General features: G+C 43.8%; 1 protein-coding gene across 3 annotated transcripts in view; it reads left to right on the forward strand.

Moving 5' to 3' along the window:
* adkb (adenosine kinase b) overlaps positions 1-13,045 on the forward strand; it is a 130,648-nt gene that overhangs the window by 78,864 nt on the left and 38,739 nt on the right. For 2 of the 3 annotated variants that reach the window (XM_004561284.6, XM_004561285.4), the window contains one exon: positions 9,842-10,012. The exons of the other annotated variant lie outside the window; for it this stretch is intronic. In XM_004561284.6, the coding sequence (XP_004561341.1) occupies positions 9,842-10,012 (171 nt within the window). The remainder of the gene's footprint in view (positions 1-9,841; positions 10,013-13,045) is intronic. 3 annotated transcript variants of the gene reach the window in all.

The following is a 13,045-nucleotide window of genomic DNA, read 5'->3' on the forward strand; positions in this document are numbered from 1 at the left end:
TCATCATATCACAGTTTCAATTAGATGTTTTTTTTTCTTCATTTTTTTTAGTTTTTTAAGCAGCCATGAATAATTAAAAGCTCTTTTTTCCCCACCACATGTTCTCCTGGTGCTAAGCACACAGTCAGAAGTTATTATTAGACTGAATTTAAGCGGCCCTGTGTCCTCAGCTCTGAGCAGTGGGCACTGAGCTCCTGCATTGAGTTTGACAGCCTTCACACAATATTGTGCAAGGGCGCTCCCTTAGCTTCTCATGCTGGTTAAATGTAATATGGCAGATGGATAGTATTTGCAGGGAGAGCGGGGGTCTCACCCTCTCTCTCACTCAGTTTTTTTTCTTCTTTTCGTCGTCTCTTGCCAGTACCTCAGACATTTCAAGAGGGAGAAATATGTATCAAATTAACTCTTAGCAATGGGGCCTCCAAGCTCCCTGCCCTTGTCTTTTCAGCAATCAGAGCTTTGTTATTTTAGTCTTTCAACCAAAACCAAACTGGATTCAATGGCTTCAGCAATTACCTGTAATTTTCCAACCTGGTGCGCTAGCTTTCACTGGACTCTGAACAGTGAAAGATTGTCTCCTCGGTTCTTCGTTTTTTTTGTGTTCGAGTTAAGTGCACTAATTCATTTACATCCACAAGAGTGGTACATTTGGAAATGTTCACTTCCCGGCAGCAGGAATGTCTGTGGAGATTTAGTTTCTGTCTGTGCACAACCTCCGAGTCACTGAAACTGGAAACCCCTGCGCAGTGCCGACGCTCAGACACTGAACCTCAGCTTTATACATCTGACCCATATATTAATACGTCCTTTCAAGCCCCTTCAGAAGAGACAACTCTGGAGCCCCAACATCTGTTTTCAGATGGCAGACTTTTATCCCATTTTTCCATCGACCCCCACTAACTCTCTTTTCCATTCCCCGTCCTGTTCTCGAGTCGCGAAAGAAACTACAGGAGCCCAACTTTCATGTGTGTTTTTGTGTGAGCCAGAGTGATGTTTCCTCTTCAGAGGTACTGGAGGAGAGAGAAACTGTTCACACTAAAATGCTAATTAAGTGCAGTGTGGCAGACAAGGACACTTGAGAGTGTATGCATTAGCAAATTTTAACTCCCTGCAAACCAAACAGTTTGTTCTGGGCTAATCTCCCAATGATGGAGGCAAGAACAACAGTGGGAACCAGAGAGGGTAAAATATATAGACTTGCTATGCAAGTGGAAGTGAGAGACAGAGGAGCTCGGTTCTCTCTTTCATCACATAGACAGCGCAGCTTTAACAGAGGGAAGCGTCTCTCCTGCCATATTTTTTGCCTTCGTATAGGTGCCATATGGTATCTGTAAGGGAGAGTCATTTTGTGCTATGCAGTGAATTATTCTGTGGATTAGTACTGGCATTTAAATGCTCTTGGCTTTAAATCTTGTCTGTTTTAGATCTTAAGTACATTCCTTGGCATCCTGCTCCCCTGCTCAAGTTGGCCTTTTCCCCTGGCCAACACATTTTTGAAACTGCAGAGCTTAACGGGAGAGCAAAAGGCAGCCATCTGAAGAGACCCTGAAGCTGATCTTGAATTACTTTTAGTGAGATACCGCTTGTATCAAACCAATTGTTCCAGTGTTGTGATGCCAGCGAACCTTAACCTAAACTTGAGGTTAAAACCTCCTCTTTCTTCTTTTTTTTAGCTACTACCTTAGTCTTTGCTGCCTCTGATGGTTATACAGGCTTGTGGTATGACACATCCTCCCGTCAGATGTTGGCTTTATTGTGTGATGAAGATGACCGAGTATATTTGGTTCTGACCTTCTAGCTTCTAGCATCTCTATATTTCACAAATACCTCAAGAGACCTGTTTAACATCAGGGAAAAATATCCACCAGTTTAAAAATTGAGTAATATTTAAACCAGAGAAAATGTTTTAGGAATAAATCCTGCAGGAGTCAGTAAGCGATGTCTCTGCCCAGTTGTTAAGACCAGCATTCGTGGCACATTTATGTTGCCCCGGGGATGCCGGCTGACATGATAGCCCCCTTTTCCTCATCTCCAAGCGTCCTTTAGAGAGACGGGCCCTCCCTTCTGTTTCCAGTACAGTTGGCCTCCCTCCAGCCTCCCTCAGAAGAAGTGAATGAATTCCTAGATGTCTGATAAGCTTCACCAGAACATGATTCTTAATGGAAGAGAAGAAGAAGAGGCAGATGCTATCAGCGCGCCTGAATTGCCTCGCAGTCAGATCAAACATCCTAAAAGGGCGGTGAATGCTCAATCATGTTGTGAGGTTGTTACACATTTATCTTCTCTGTTGGTTTAATTGAACTTGTTTCCAAATGAAACCAACTGGCCGTTTCAATGCAAACAAAACATCATTAGCATTGTGAAAATCCCAGTTGTTTTGTAGCGCTCATTTTCCTTTGAAATGAAAAGCCTTAAATTAGCTCTTTTCATCCTTGTAATTTTTTCCCCCTCCACTCAAGGCACTTTGTGACACCATTAATCACTTACCTCTGTTTATTTGTCATCATTCTTTCTCCTGTCTATTGAGCCAGAGCCTAACACAGATTCACCCACAGCTCCACTACCCCACAGCACAGTAGGTGTGAAAGGCCTTGTTTGTCCCCCGTGTGTTTGTGTGTAAAACAGCACGACCTTCACGATCGGGGAGTAAAATATATCTCGCGACACTAGCGTAGCATGCCAGAGGTGTCTTGATGGAGATGGAGTCATACTGAGCTAATGAAGCTCCAAACCTCAGCTATCGATCCACCTCGCAACGGTGCTTTACAGAGATAACAGAGGAGGAGAGCACTGTGTGGCATCACGGGCGCTCTCATCTGTGTGACATCTAATTCTGTGTAATGAACCCTGTGCACCAGAGAGCGTGATGGGGGGGCTGTCTATGATAATGACAGGGATAGCATGGCCTGGGAGTCTTTTGAAACACTGGAGGTTAGCTTGCAGGGCTTTGCTATGAAAAAGGTTATGTATCGCTAGAGTAAATGCCAAAAAATGTTTTTTAAAAATTGAAATCGTGCTGCTGTGTCTGATTTCATGCAGGTCTTAGTCGAATGCTGCAGTCTTGTAGCTGCTCTTAGTTGTCAAATGTCTCTCCTGCTCTACACTTTAACTCCATTCTTGTCTACTCTTTACATTTGGCAGCTCAAAGAGGAATCTCAGGTTTTTATTCTGATGGCACGATAGACTTTTTGTGTGATTGAAGCTTTTCTTTACTTGAATTGAGGGTCTCAAGTCACATTAGGCTGCCCTCTGCTGAAACTAGGAAAAAAGAAAAGCATGTGAAACCGCTGCTCGTGTTTGGGTAATAGATAGAAATCGAGCAGCAAGATCACAAACTGTGAGCAGTGTATCAGAGCGATGATGTGGTTTGTAGTCGGCTAGTGTGACATTGTGCTAAACAGGGTGAAGGCACACAGCTAGAATAATGATTTGTATTTTCAAGCACAGCGCACAAGTTCTTCTGTTGGCCACAAAGGGTCGCAGTGGGGGAAAAAATCTAGAAGTTCATGCGATGACTGTATTTGCAAACAACTGCTTTTGAGATCTAGCCATAGCCTGGGTGGACCATGTGACCACCACTTCCAAAGAGATGTGCAACGAGCAATCACGTCAGCGATTCCCTGGCAACTTCCAATTGCTTGGGAACAATACATATTGCCCAACTGGTTGGCCAGAACAATGACTGTTCCCAGAGGGAACTGCACTGAAAACTACCTTGTGATTGCATTGGCTGCCCGATAGAGAGGTATTATTCGTCACTCCAGGGAACACTTCTCCACTGCTTTAGAGTCCAGTGGCAGCATGCTTTGCACCACTGCATCCAACACTTAAATTGCATTTGGGGATGTAAGGCTTGGATGCAGCTGCCCAGCCATGAAGCCCATTCCATGAAGCTCTCTATGCATTGTTCTTGAGCTAATCTGAAGACCACGTGAAGTGTGGAGGTCTGTAGTGACTGACTCTGCAGAAAGCTGGCGAACTCAGCATCTGCTGACCCCACTCTGTGATGTTACATGGCCTACCACTGCATGGCTGAATTGCTGTTGTTCCCAGTCACTTCCACTTAGTTACAGTACAACTAACAGCTCACTGTTGTGGCCCATTGAAGTGATTGAATCACCTGAATCCAGTGATTTGGATGGGTGAGCGTATACTCTTGGCAATGCAGTGTATGTTCTATTTAATATTGGTCCACCACTTCCTGAGGGACATATGTGTTTACACCAGCAGCTAGTTGCTAATATTGTTTCTCTGCCATTTGTTGCTTGGCAGTCAAAATATCATAACAGCTGCCTGCTGTACCTGGAAAATTTAACTTTGGCCTTTTAAGTGAAGCTAAACTGTGAAGTGGTGGGATAAAAGATGTAACAAAGATCTCTAGGGCAGCAGGCGACAGCAATGTTAGCATTTCTTTGTGTTTATCACTACAAGAAACCTTTTACACATTGGATATGCTCATTTCATACATATGGAAATATTGAGAAAATCCTCTACAAATCTGTGATTAGTGGTTTTATAAATAAAACTAAGATCTGGAGATTTGATTAAATTTAGCGCAATTGCCATGGACGTAATTACTTTTTTCACTGAGGTGGTGATAGTTTAAATTCTTTCCATCATTCTTGAGTAATAGGAAGTGTCAAATAAAACCTTCACGACACACTACTTTGAACACTCCCCCTTATTCCTGCAGAATTAAATTAGACCTAAAAAAAAAGAAGCTTTTTCTTTTCCATGACCACCTCTGCTGCTGGCGCAAATGAAAATGCCCTTCCCAAAATAGATCATTTTTACCCTTCAGATGTCCACTTTTATTTTAAGCCCAGTGACACCATGCCATCCATCACACCCAGCTTTTCAGATGTGAGCAGCCCCAGGGAAAACACTGATACAATGCAGAGGAAGTGTGATAGCGTGCTGCTGCTGCTGCTGGTTAGGACCTCTATGGTTAGATTACCACTAATTTCATCTCAGAGTAGCATTTAGACATTTTCTTTCTCTGCCTAAAGTGTAAGTCATTCCTCTTTTTAGCGTAAACATTGAAAATGGATGCTGTGCCTTTCCAGCTCTTCCCTCAAATTACCACTTGACATGGCCAAACATCGCTCTGTATTATTGTCTGCCAGGAAAATGCATGTCTGAAGGCTTTATTGAATGTTGTGCCTGGGTGGAATTTGTACGAAGTGTACCCAGCACTTTGATCATCTTGACCTGGAAATGTGATCGTCACCCCACTTCACAGAGCTCTCTGACACCTGGGAAACTAGATCTGGTATTCGTGATACACGATCTGCGTCGCAGTGTTAAAGACTTAACTTCTCCCGTTGCGTAGTCAGCACAGACTACTGATGATAACTGGAATTTTGCATGCCTCAAAGTCTGACTTTTTCTCCCCGCAAGCCACAAGATTGGTGTGTCGTTTGGAAGAAACGACCTACATGGTTTTTATGAGCAGGATTCCTGCAATATAATGTACACTATATAATATTTTAAGTGGATTTTTGTTCTTCAAAGCTGAGTTTTTTGACAGATGTTAAAAGACTACATAAAAACTCTTTATTTTCCTTTGCTTTACTTTATTATAGTTTATGTTGGACTGTTTTGCAGGGTTCCTGTAGTTTGGAGCGGAGTTAGATCATCTATCTGTCTGTGTGTCTATCATTTAATTCCTTTTTTCAGGAGGGTGGTCTGATGTATTTTCCATTCACTCTCTATCTGACTGATCTTTTCAGAGCCACTTGTTCTTATTTTTGAGCTAGAGAAGCTTTTAAGAGCCATAGTTTAAAATAACCCTTAATTATCTTATACTGATCCTCAGCTTAACTTTGTTAAAGCCAATCTCTCTTTAAGCCATCTTTCTTCTGATTGGCTGCCCCTCGTAAATAGGAGGTTTGAATAACAATAGGAGGAAGGGGCTACTGTGTTCCAAGCTAAATCGCATGCTTAAGACTAAGGATGCTACAGCTCTTTGAAGAGTGAGTTTGGTAGTCAAGAGTGGAAAATAAAGCCTCCACAGATTGCGCTTTTAATTCACAAGGATTGCTTTACATGCCCATGCATAAAACAAATATCACAAAAAGGGGTCATTTTAGCCTATTGCTAAATGGTTGCAAGGCATGCATATATCAGCTTTTGTGTGTATAAATGAGATGTTATTGCATTGAAATGAAAAATTATATGTTTTTAGAACGTTTTAGGTACAGAAATGCAAAAAAAGTGAGTCATTTTCGCCCATTGCTAGGTGGTGGCTAGGCAGATCAGAACCTGCAAGGACCCTAGGATCTACCTGTGTGTGCATGTAACAGTAATATCAGAATCAGAATCAGAATGGGTTTATTGCCAGATGTTGAGGTTTACAACATTAGGAAATTGCTGCGGTGCTTCAGTGCAGACAATAAGAATTAAGGTGCTATGTAGAGAGAAAGATATGTGCATGAGATATACATGAGATATATACATGAGAATAAGAATTATGAGTGCTACATAGAAAGATATATACATGAGTGCAGGTGGTGATCAGTGCCAGACATGAAATGATGCAGTGACACAGCGTAGGGTCATGTGTTAGTGGCGGGGACAGTCATGTGGTTATTGTTCATGTGTCCAACAGCAGAGGGGAAGAAACTGTTCTTGTGGCGAGAGGTTCTGGTGCGAATGGACCGGAGCCTCCTGCCTGAGGGGAGCAGGTCAAACAGACTGTGTCCAGGGTGAGAAGGGTCAGCTGAGATCCGGGCTGCACGCCGCAGTGTCCTGGAGGTGTACAGGTCCTGCAGAGATGGGAGTCTGCAGCCAATCACCTTCTCAGCAGAGCGCACAACACGCTGCAGTCTCTGTTTGTCCCTGATAGTGGCTCCAGCGTACCACACGGTGATGGAGGAGGTGAGGATGGACTCGATGATTGCAGTGTAGAATTGCATCATCGTCCGTGTTGGCAGGTTGAATTTCTTCAGCTGCCTCAGGAAGTACATCCTCTGCTGGGCTTTCTTGATGACGGAGGTGATGGTGGGCTCCCACTTCAGGTCTTGGGTGATGGTGGTACCCAGGAAGCGGAATGAGTCCACAGAGGTGATGGGGGTGTCAGTCAGGATGATGGGGGGGAGTGGGGCTGTGTGCTTCCTGAAGTCCACAATAATCTCCACTGTCTTCTGGGCATTCAGCACCAGGTTGTTGTGGCTGCACCAAGACACCAGACGTTCAACCTCCCTCCTGTAGGCAGACTCATCCCCGTCAGAGATGAGCCCAATGACGGTGGTGTCATCTGCGAACTTGATTAGCTTGACAGACTGGTGGGTGGAGGTGCAGCAGTTGGTGTACAGGGAGAAGAGCAGAGGAGAAAGAACACAGCCCTGAGGGGAGCCGGTGCTGATGGTCCGGGAGTCCGAGACATTCTTTCCCAGCCTCACGTGCTGCTTCCTGTCCGTCAGGAAGTCAGTGATCCACCGGCAGATGGGATCAGGCACATTCATCTGGGAAAGCTTGCCTCGGAGATGGTCTGGAAGGATGGTGTTGAAGGCAGAGCTGAAGTCCACAAACAGGATCCTGGCGTAGGTTCCTGGGGAGTCCAGATGCTGCAGGATGAAGTGTAGGGCCATGTTGATGGCGTCGTCTACAGACCTGTTGGCTCTATATGCAAACTGCAGGGGGTCCAGGAGGGGGGCCGTGAGGGTCTTGAGATGGGAGAGAACTAGGCGCTCAAATGACTTCATGACCACAGATGTCAGAGCCACGGGTCTGTAGTCATTTAGTCCAGTGATCCTAGGTTTCTTGGGGACAGGGATTATGGTAGAGGACTTGAAGCAGGCAGGCACATGACATGCCTGCAGTGAGGAGTTGAAGATATATACTGTTACCCAAAGTAATAAATAATTTACATAAACATTACACTTTTTACCAGACTAGTATACTAATAGGTTCAAGGTTCAAGGTTCTTTATTATTTGTCACATGCATAGTTATACAAGTATAACACACAGTGAAATGTAGCCTGACACGCTCCTCCTAATAGCTTTTTCTCAGAAATAAAAATGGCTATGCAGACACCCAGTTAAACAAAGTTCATACCAGTAGTCACCCTTCACCCTTTAGTGAAGGCTTCTTTCTCCTCCTGGCTGTCATCATCTCGATGTGTCCCTGTCACCTATTCTTCCTCCTATGTGTTTGTTTACATTCACATACTGAGGTGCTGTTCATAGCCCATGAAACATCTCTTCTCTGAAACATCCTAACCAGATGTCTGTTAGGAAAACTGTATAGCATTAATAACATATTAATAAACATATCGTGCTAATTAGACAATTAACATAATGCATTGAGGTTAAAGTTTATCCAAAGCACCAAAATGGACTTGAAGGTTTAATAAGTATAAATTGTTTTTTTTAGTATTTCAAGCTTATAATCCACTCAAACATCACTTAATCTGCTGCATTTCTGAGCAGTTTAATGCAATAGCACTGGCAGTGGTACTGAGGTTAGAAGTAAATTACACAGAGCCAGTGTGTGATTAGAGAAGCTGGCTTTTAAAGTTCACCACCCCTCGGGATATTTGATCGAGCCACGGGCCTTTGATCAGCGTTAACATTACGGTAACCATGACAGTTTATTTTCAACTACCAAAAAAGACCATTTGTGTCAGAAAACAATCTCCCCTTCCTCTGACACATTGGCACACCGCAAAAGAAAAATGTCAGGGTCAGTGATGGGCCATTAGCCCAGAGTGAGTTCTTTTTGTGCCGGCGGACCCATTGAAAACACCTTTTTAGTCTTCGACAGATGGTACTGTGACCCAGCAACCACAGGATGACCTGAGCCTCAACCTGAAGACTTTTTTCCCCCGAGAAAAACGCCCGCAGGACGTACAAGCTCATCAGAGGAACAAAAATGTCTGGCCAGAGAGCAGAATGACACATGAATGCATAATAAAAAAAATTCACCTCAGCACGGCTGCATTGTAATGCCTTGTACATTTGATTGACTACACAGTCTCCCTCTATTCACTGGTATTATACCCTGTTCTTTTTCATAGAGGTCGCTCCTCTATTGCTGCAAATGTCATAGTGCTTTAATGAGAACTGCACTGTAGTCTACAATGGAAGCTTTTCAGCAAGATTAAATGTATCAATGAGCTGAAACTTGCCCCCCCCCCCCTCCTTCTCCCCTTTGCCCCTATTGTGACACAGTGGTTTTACAGAGCAGCTTGTTGCTGAAAAACAAGGTTAAGAAGATCAGTATCAAAGGAGGAGTGTTTTTGTGTGGCTTGCAGGAGAGTCTCGCTTCAGGTTTCCACCTGAAACACAAAGGTGTTTTCTTACCTGATTTGTATTCATTCACACAATGAGTGGGCCTGCCTCTCTTCTTTCCAAGTAAGGAGAGTCCAGACAAGACTTTTGTTCGCCCTATCATCGGATATGTGCATGTTGCTTCCTCCAGTACAAGCCTTGGAGCTCAGCCACAGGCTTTGTCCTGGATGGATTTTTTCCTGTCCTTTTTCCTCTTCTTTGTTGCTCCGCTTATGTTCTAAGAAACCATTTCAGATAAGTGTTTGAGCACTGCAGTTTCTTTTTTTCCTTTTCCTGCCCTTTGGCTGCTATGTTATTTCAAGATTATCAAGCCATGTCACCCTAAAACTACCTCGTCAGAATCCAAAACCTACAAATTAGCTGTTGGAAGTGTTTCAGTTCACAGGAGCCCGTTACAGTTCAGTCATTTCTGGGCCTATGTACCGTTGTCAAAACACTGATAATTCTGCCTGTGCGCAGGCACTGTACAGATTAATTTGTTTGATTTAGCTGATGTCAGTCAAACCCACGAAATTATAATGTAGTAAATATTTTCTCTTGTTTCAGGGTTTTTTCCTCACTGTGTCCCCGGAGTCGATCGTCAAGGTGGCAAGACACGCTTCCGATAAGAACAAAATTTTTTGCATGAACCTCTCGGCACCATTCATCAGCCAATTCTTTAAAGAGCCCTTGATGAAGGTTATGCCTTATGTCGACATCTTGTTCGGCAACGAGACGGTAAGTGAAACGAGACGTGCATTCAAGCCTCTTTAGGACAGATATTTCCAGCTTATTATATTTGTTTTTGCAAATTTTACAATTGAAATTGACAAATTCTTATATTTGGCTTTGAGACAAGCTGATTTAGCTGCTTTTCCCTCTTCCTTTCTTTTGATTGGCTGCACTTTGCAAACAAGAGATGTGAACAGCAGGTTTACAAGTGCACAGCTGCTGCTCCTGAATGAGATTTCCATAGTAAGGATGTCCCTTTTCTCTTTGACGTCATACATGGGGAGTATGTAGAGCAGTCTGAAGCCTGAGATTTCGGTTCACAGACGTTACCTGAATAAATGCTGACCTCATAAGGTGGCACTTTAGCCAGGTTTAATATGGTCACCATTGTAACAGTATGTATGACAGCTTGGATTACCTCCAAATCCTTCAATGTGACCTCAAATCAACAGCTAGGTGGCAATCAGATTTTCCAAAAGGACAATGATCCCAAACTGAAATGGATAAAGCAGGCTAACATTAACCATCTGGAATTGGCTTCCACACGCCTTGACCTCAACCCTATTGAAAATTTGTGGACTATGCTTAAAACTTAGGTCCAAACCAAGAAACCAACCAATTTAGAGGAACTTGAGCAGTGAAATATCTAGCCAGAATTAAGCCAGAAGCTTGTTGAGGGTCAGCAAAAGCATCTGGTTGAGGTTCAGTTTGCTAAGGAAGATTCAACCAAATATTAGTAGGGGTATATATTTGAGCCTGTATGTATAATTTTACCTTGTGCAACAATTTCTTGTTTTTTAGTCGATAAAATGTGAAATCATTCCGCTTTATGCATAGTCACGCTAACATTGCGCATTTAGCCTTTTTGTCTCACCACAGCGTGTGTCAGATTTAGTACAGTAGCATTGAATGAACAAAAACTGAAGCATAATACTCTTGATATAGATATTATACATAAACTACCTATGTTCTTAAACACTCAGATATGAAAGTGTGGAGATATCAATCATTTATTTACTTAAGCCTTTTTTTCTGCTTAAACAGTTTAGTGTTATTCAATGAACTATAACACCTGTTTATCGCACTTCTGTGTTTTCTCTCGCTGGGGGTTCGTCCTGTCTGAGTGCTTCATATGTCGCCATGTTTAAAGTAAAATCAAAGGGCTGTGTCCGACCTTTGATTCCACTTATTGCTCTCCTCAGTATCCATTTAACGTCTCACTTCTCGCTCACTATTAAGAGATGAATAAAACCGAGCGCGTTAATCAATCATCTCACTTGCGTCACCATTCCATCCCAGTTGATCTATCGATTTTTCTCCGCTTTGTGGAAGCGAGTAGGTGATTTGAGGTCAAGCTGTGGTCACAGAGTGTGCTGCTGCTGGGAAGTATCCTCTAACAGAGCAGACGAGCTTAACTCTGAGGACAAACTGCACCTTTGGGGGCAGGCGCAAAGCAGAGGGAAGTGGAGTGGATGTTCACTGGGCTGAACTTGCCTCCCCACTGCTAAAGTTACTAAACAGAGCCCTGTCTTCAGGTTAGAGATGGGGTCTGCAGAGCTGGAAGAAACTGCTCAGCATTTGAGGATTTATTGCCATTGCTGACTTCAGCTTTTTTCCCCTCTTTTCCATTCCCAACATAAGACCTCCCTTTTACATATGCACCTCTCTCTCTCTCTCTTGCTTCCTAATTGCTGTGAGGAACGATTCTGTCTCCTTAAACCGTGCTGTACATTTTGCAAGCGTTATGTATTTTCTAGTGGGTGGTACTGTAACTGTTTGTTTAAGAAGTTTGCTCACACCTCCAGTCATTACGATTTAATGACTCCGGATAATTGCAATGTATGTTTGTTGAAGTAGATTATCTTTCGGAGACTCTGTCAGGGCTCGCTTTCTGAAATTGAACCTGGCTAAGAACACCAAAATAAGAGTTTCAGTGAAAAGAAACAGAGGGCTGATTAACTGCTCAGCCGCCTCAAGCAGTGAGATCTTCAAGGGTCTGTATAGGACTAATGCCTGTCCAGAGTGTTTTGACTCCTTTTGGCTCCCCCACCCCCTCACCTCTGTATTGGCTGCTGGGAGGGGGGAATGACTGCTCATACAGTCGAGCCCCAGACCTCCCATTGTGCACAAGCCAGACAAGGTTGCCGGTCATGCAGTGGTGCATGGTGAGTGACAGGCAACAGAGCCGCCTCGCCCACGCTTGCCCCTTCCAGCCCCCCCGGCCGTCCTCTCGCCCCAGCTTCCACCCCCCAATGTGATGGATAACCCTCAGCCCGCGATGCTTTCATAACAAGTCAGTGACAGTCAGGATCATGCAGGCTGACTCCTATAGCCTTGCAGAATGTGCCATAAGGGAAGGCTAATGTGTCTGCTTGTCTCTGCCTTCCTCTCCCACACTTACTGAGTCACGATACAGAGCTAGTCTCACTTGGGGAAAAAAATGTTTAAAGCAGCTGTAAGATCTCATGTTTTGAAAATGACATGTAATAAATTTGAGCGAGATCGTTTTTGATTGCCACCTTATTTTTCCACGACTGGGAACTTATTTCAGCCAGATCACAACTCACGTTTAATCATTTTTAAATTCCCAAACAGTTTTGCAACACGGCAGACTTCAAAACATGTCAATAGCCTCTGTTTCTTCTCTTGTTTTGTTTTTTCTCTCCTGCCAGCTTCTGATGTTGAAATGTGTCTGTGTTTGAGTCTACCCTGGGTAATTCTGCTATAACTCGATCCTGCTGGTACTTGTTTTAAACCTGGCATCAGCAGGCCCTGCCTGCTCTATCGGCAGCCTCGTGCTTATATAACAGTCTCCCATCCATCCTGTAATTACTGCCTTTTTGGGGCATAGTGTAGTGTCTGTTCCTTCACTGCTGAGGGGAGGTGGAGGAGGAGGAGGAGGGGGGCAGTGCGGTTTCTGCGTTGGCAGGACCTCGGAGGTGGTGCCGGCAGAGGCGCATAGACATCAGACGCTACTTCTCTTAATTGGCAAACATGTCGTGTGATAACCTGGGAACAGCACCGGCCTAATTGAGTCCT

Source organism: Maylandia zebra, linkage group LG8 (genome assembly GCF_041146795.1).
Source record: "Maylandia zebra isolate NMK-2024a linkage group LG8, Mzebra_GT3a, whole genome shotgun sequence".
NCBI classification, from domain to species: domain Eukaryota; kingdom Metazoa; phylum Chordata; class Actinopteri; order Cichliformes; family Cichlidae; genus Maylandia; species Maylandia zebra.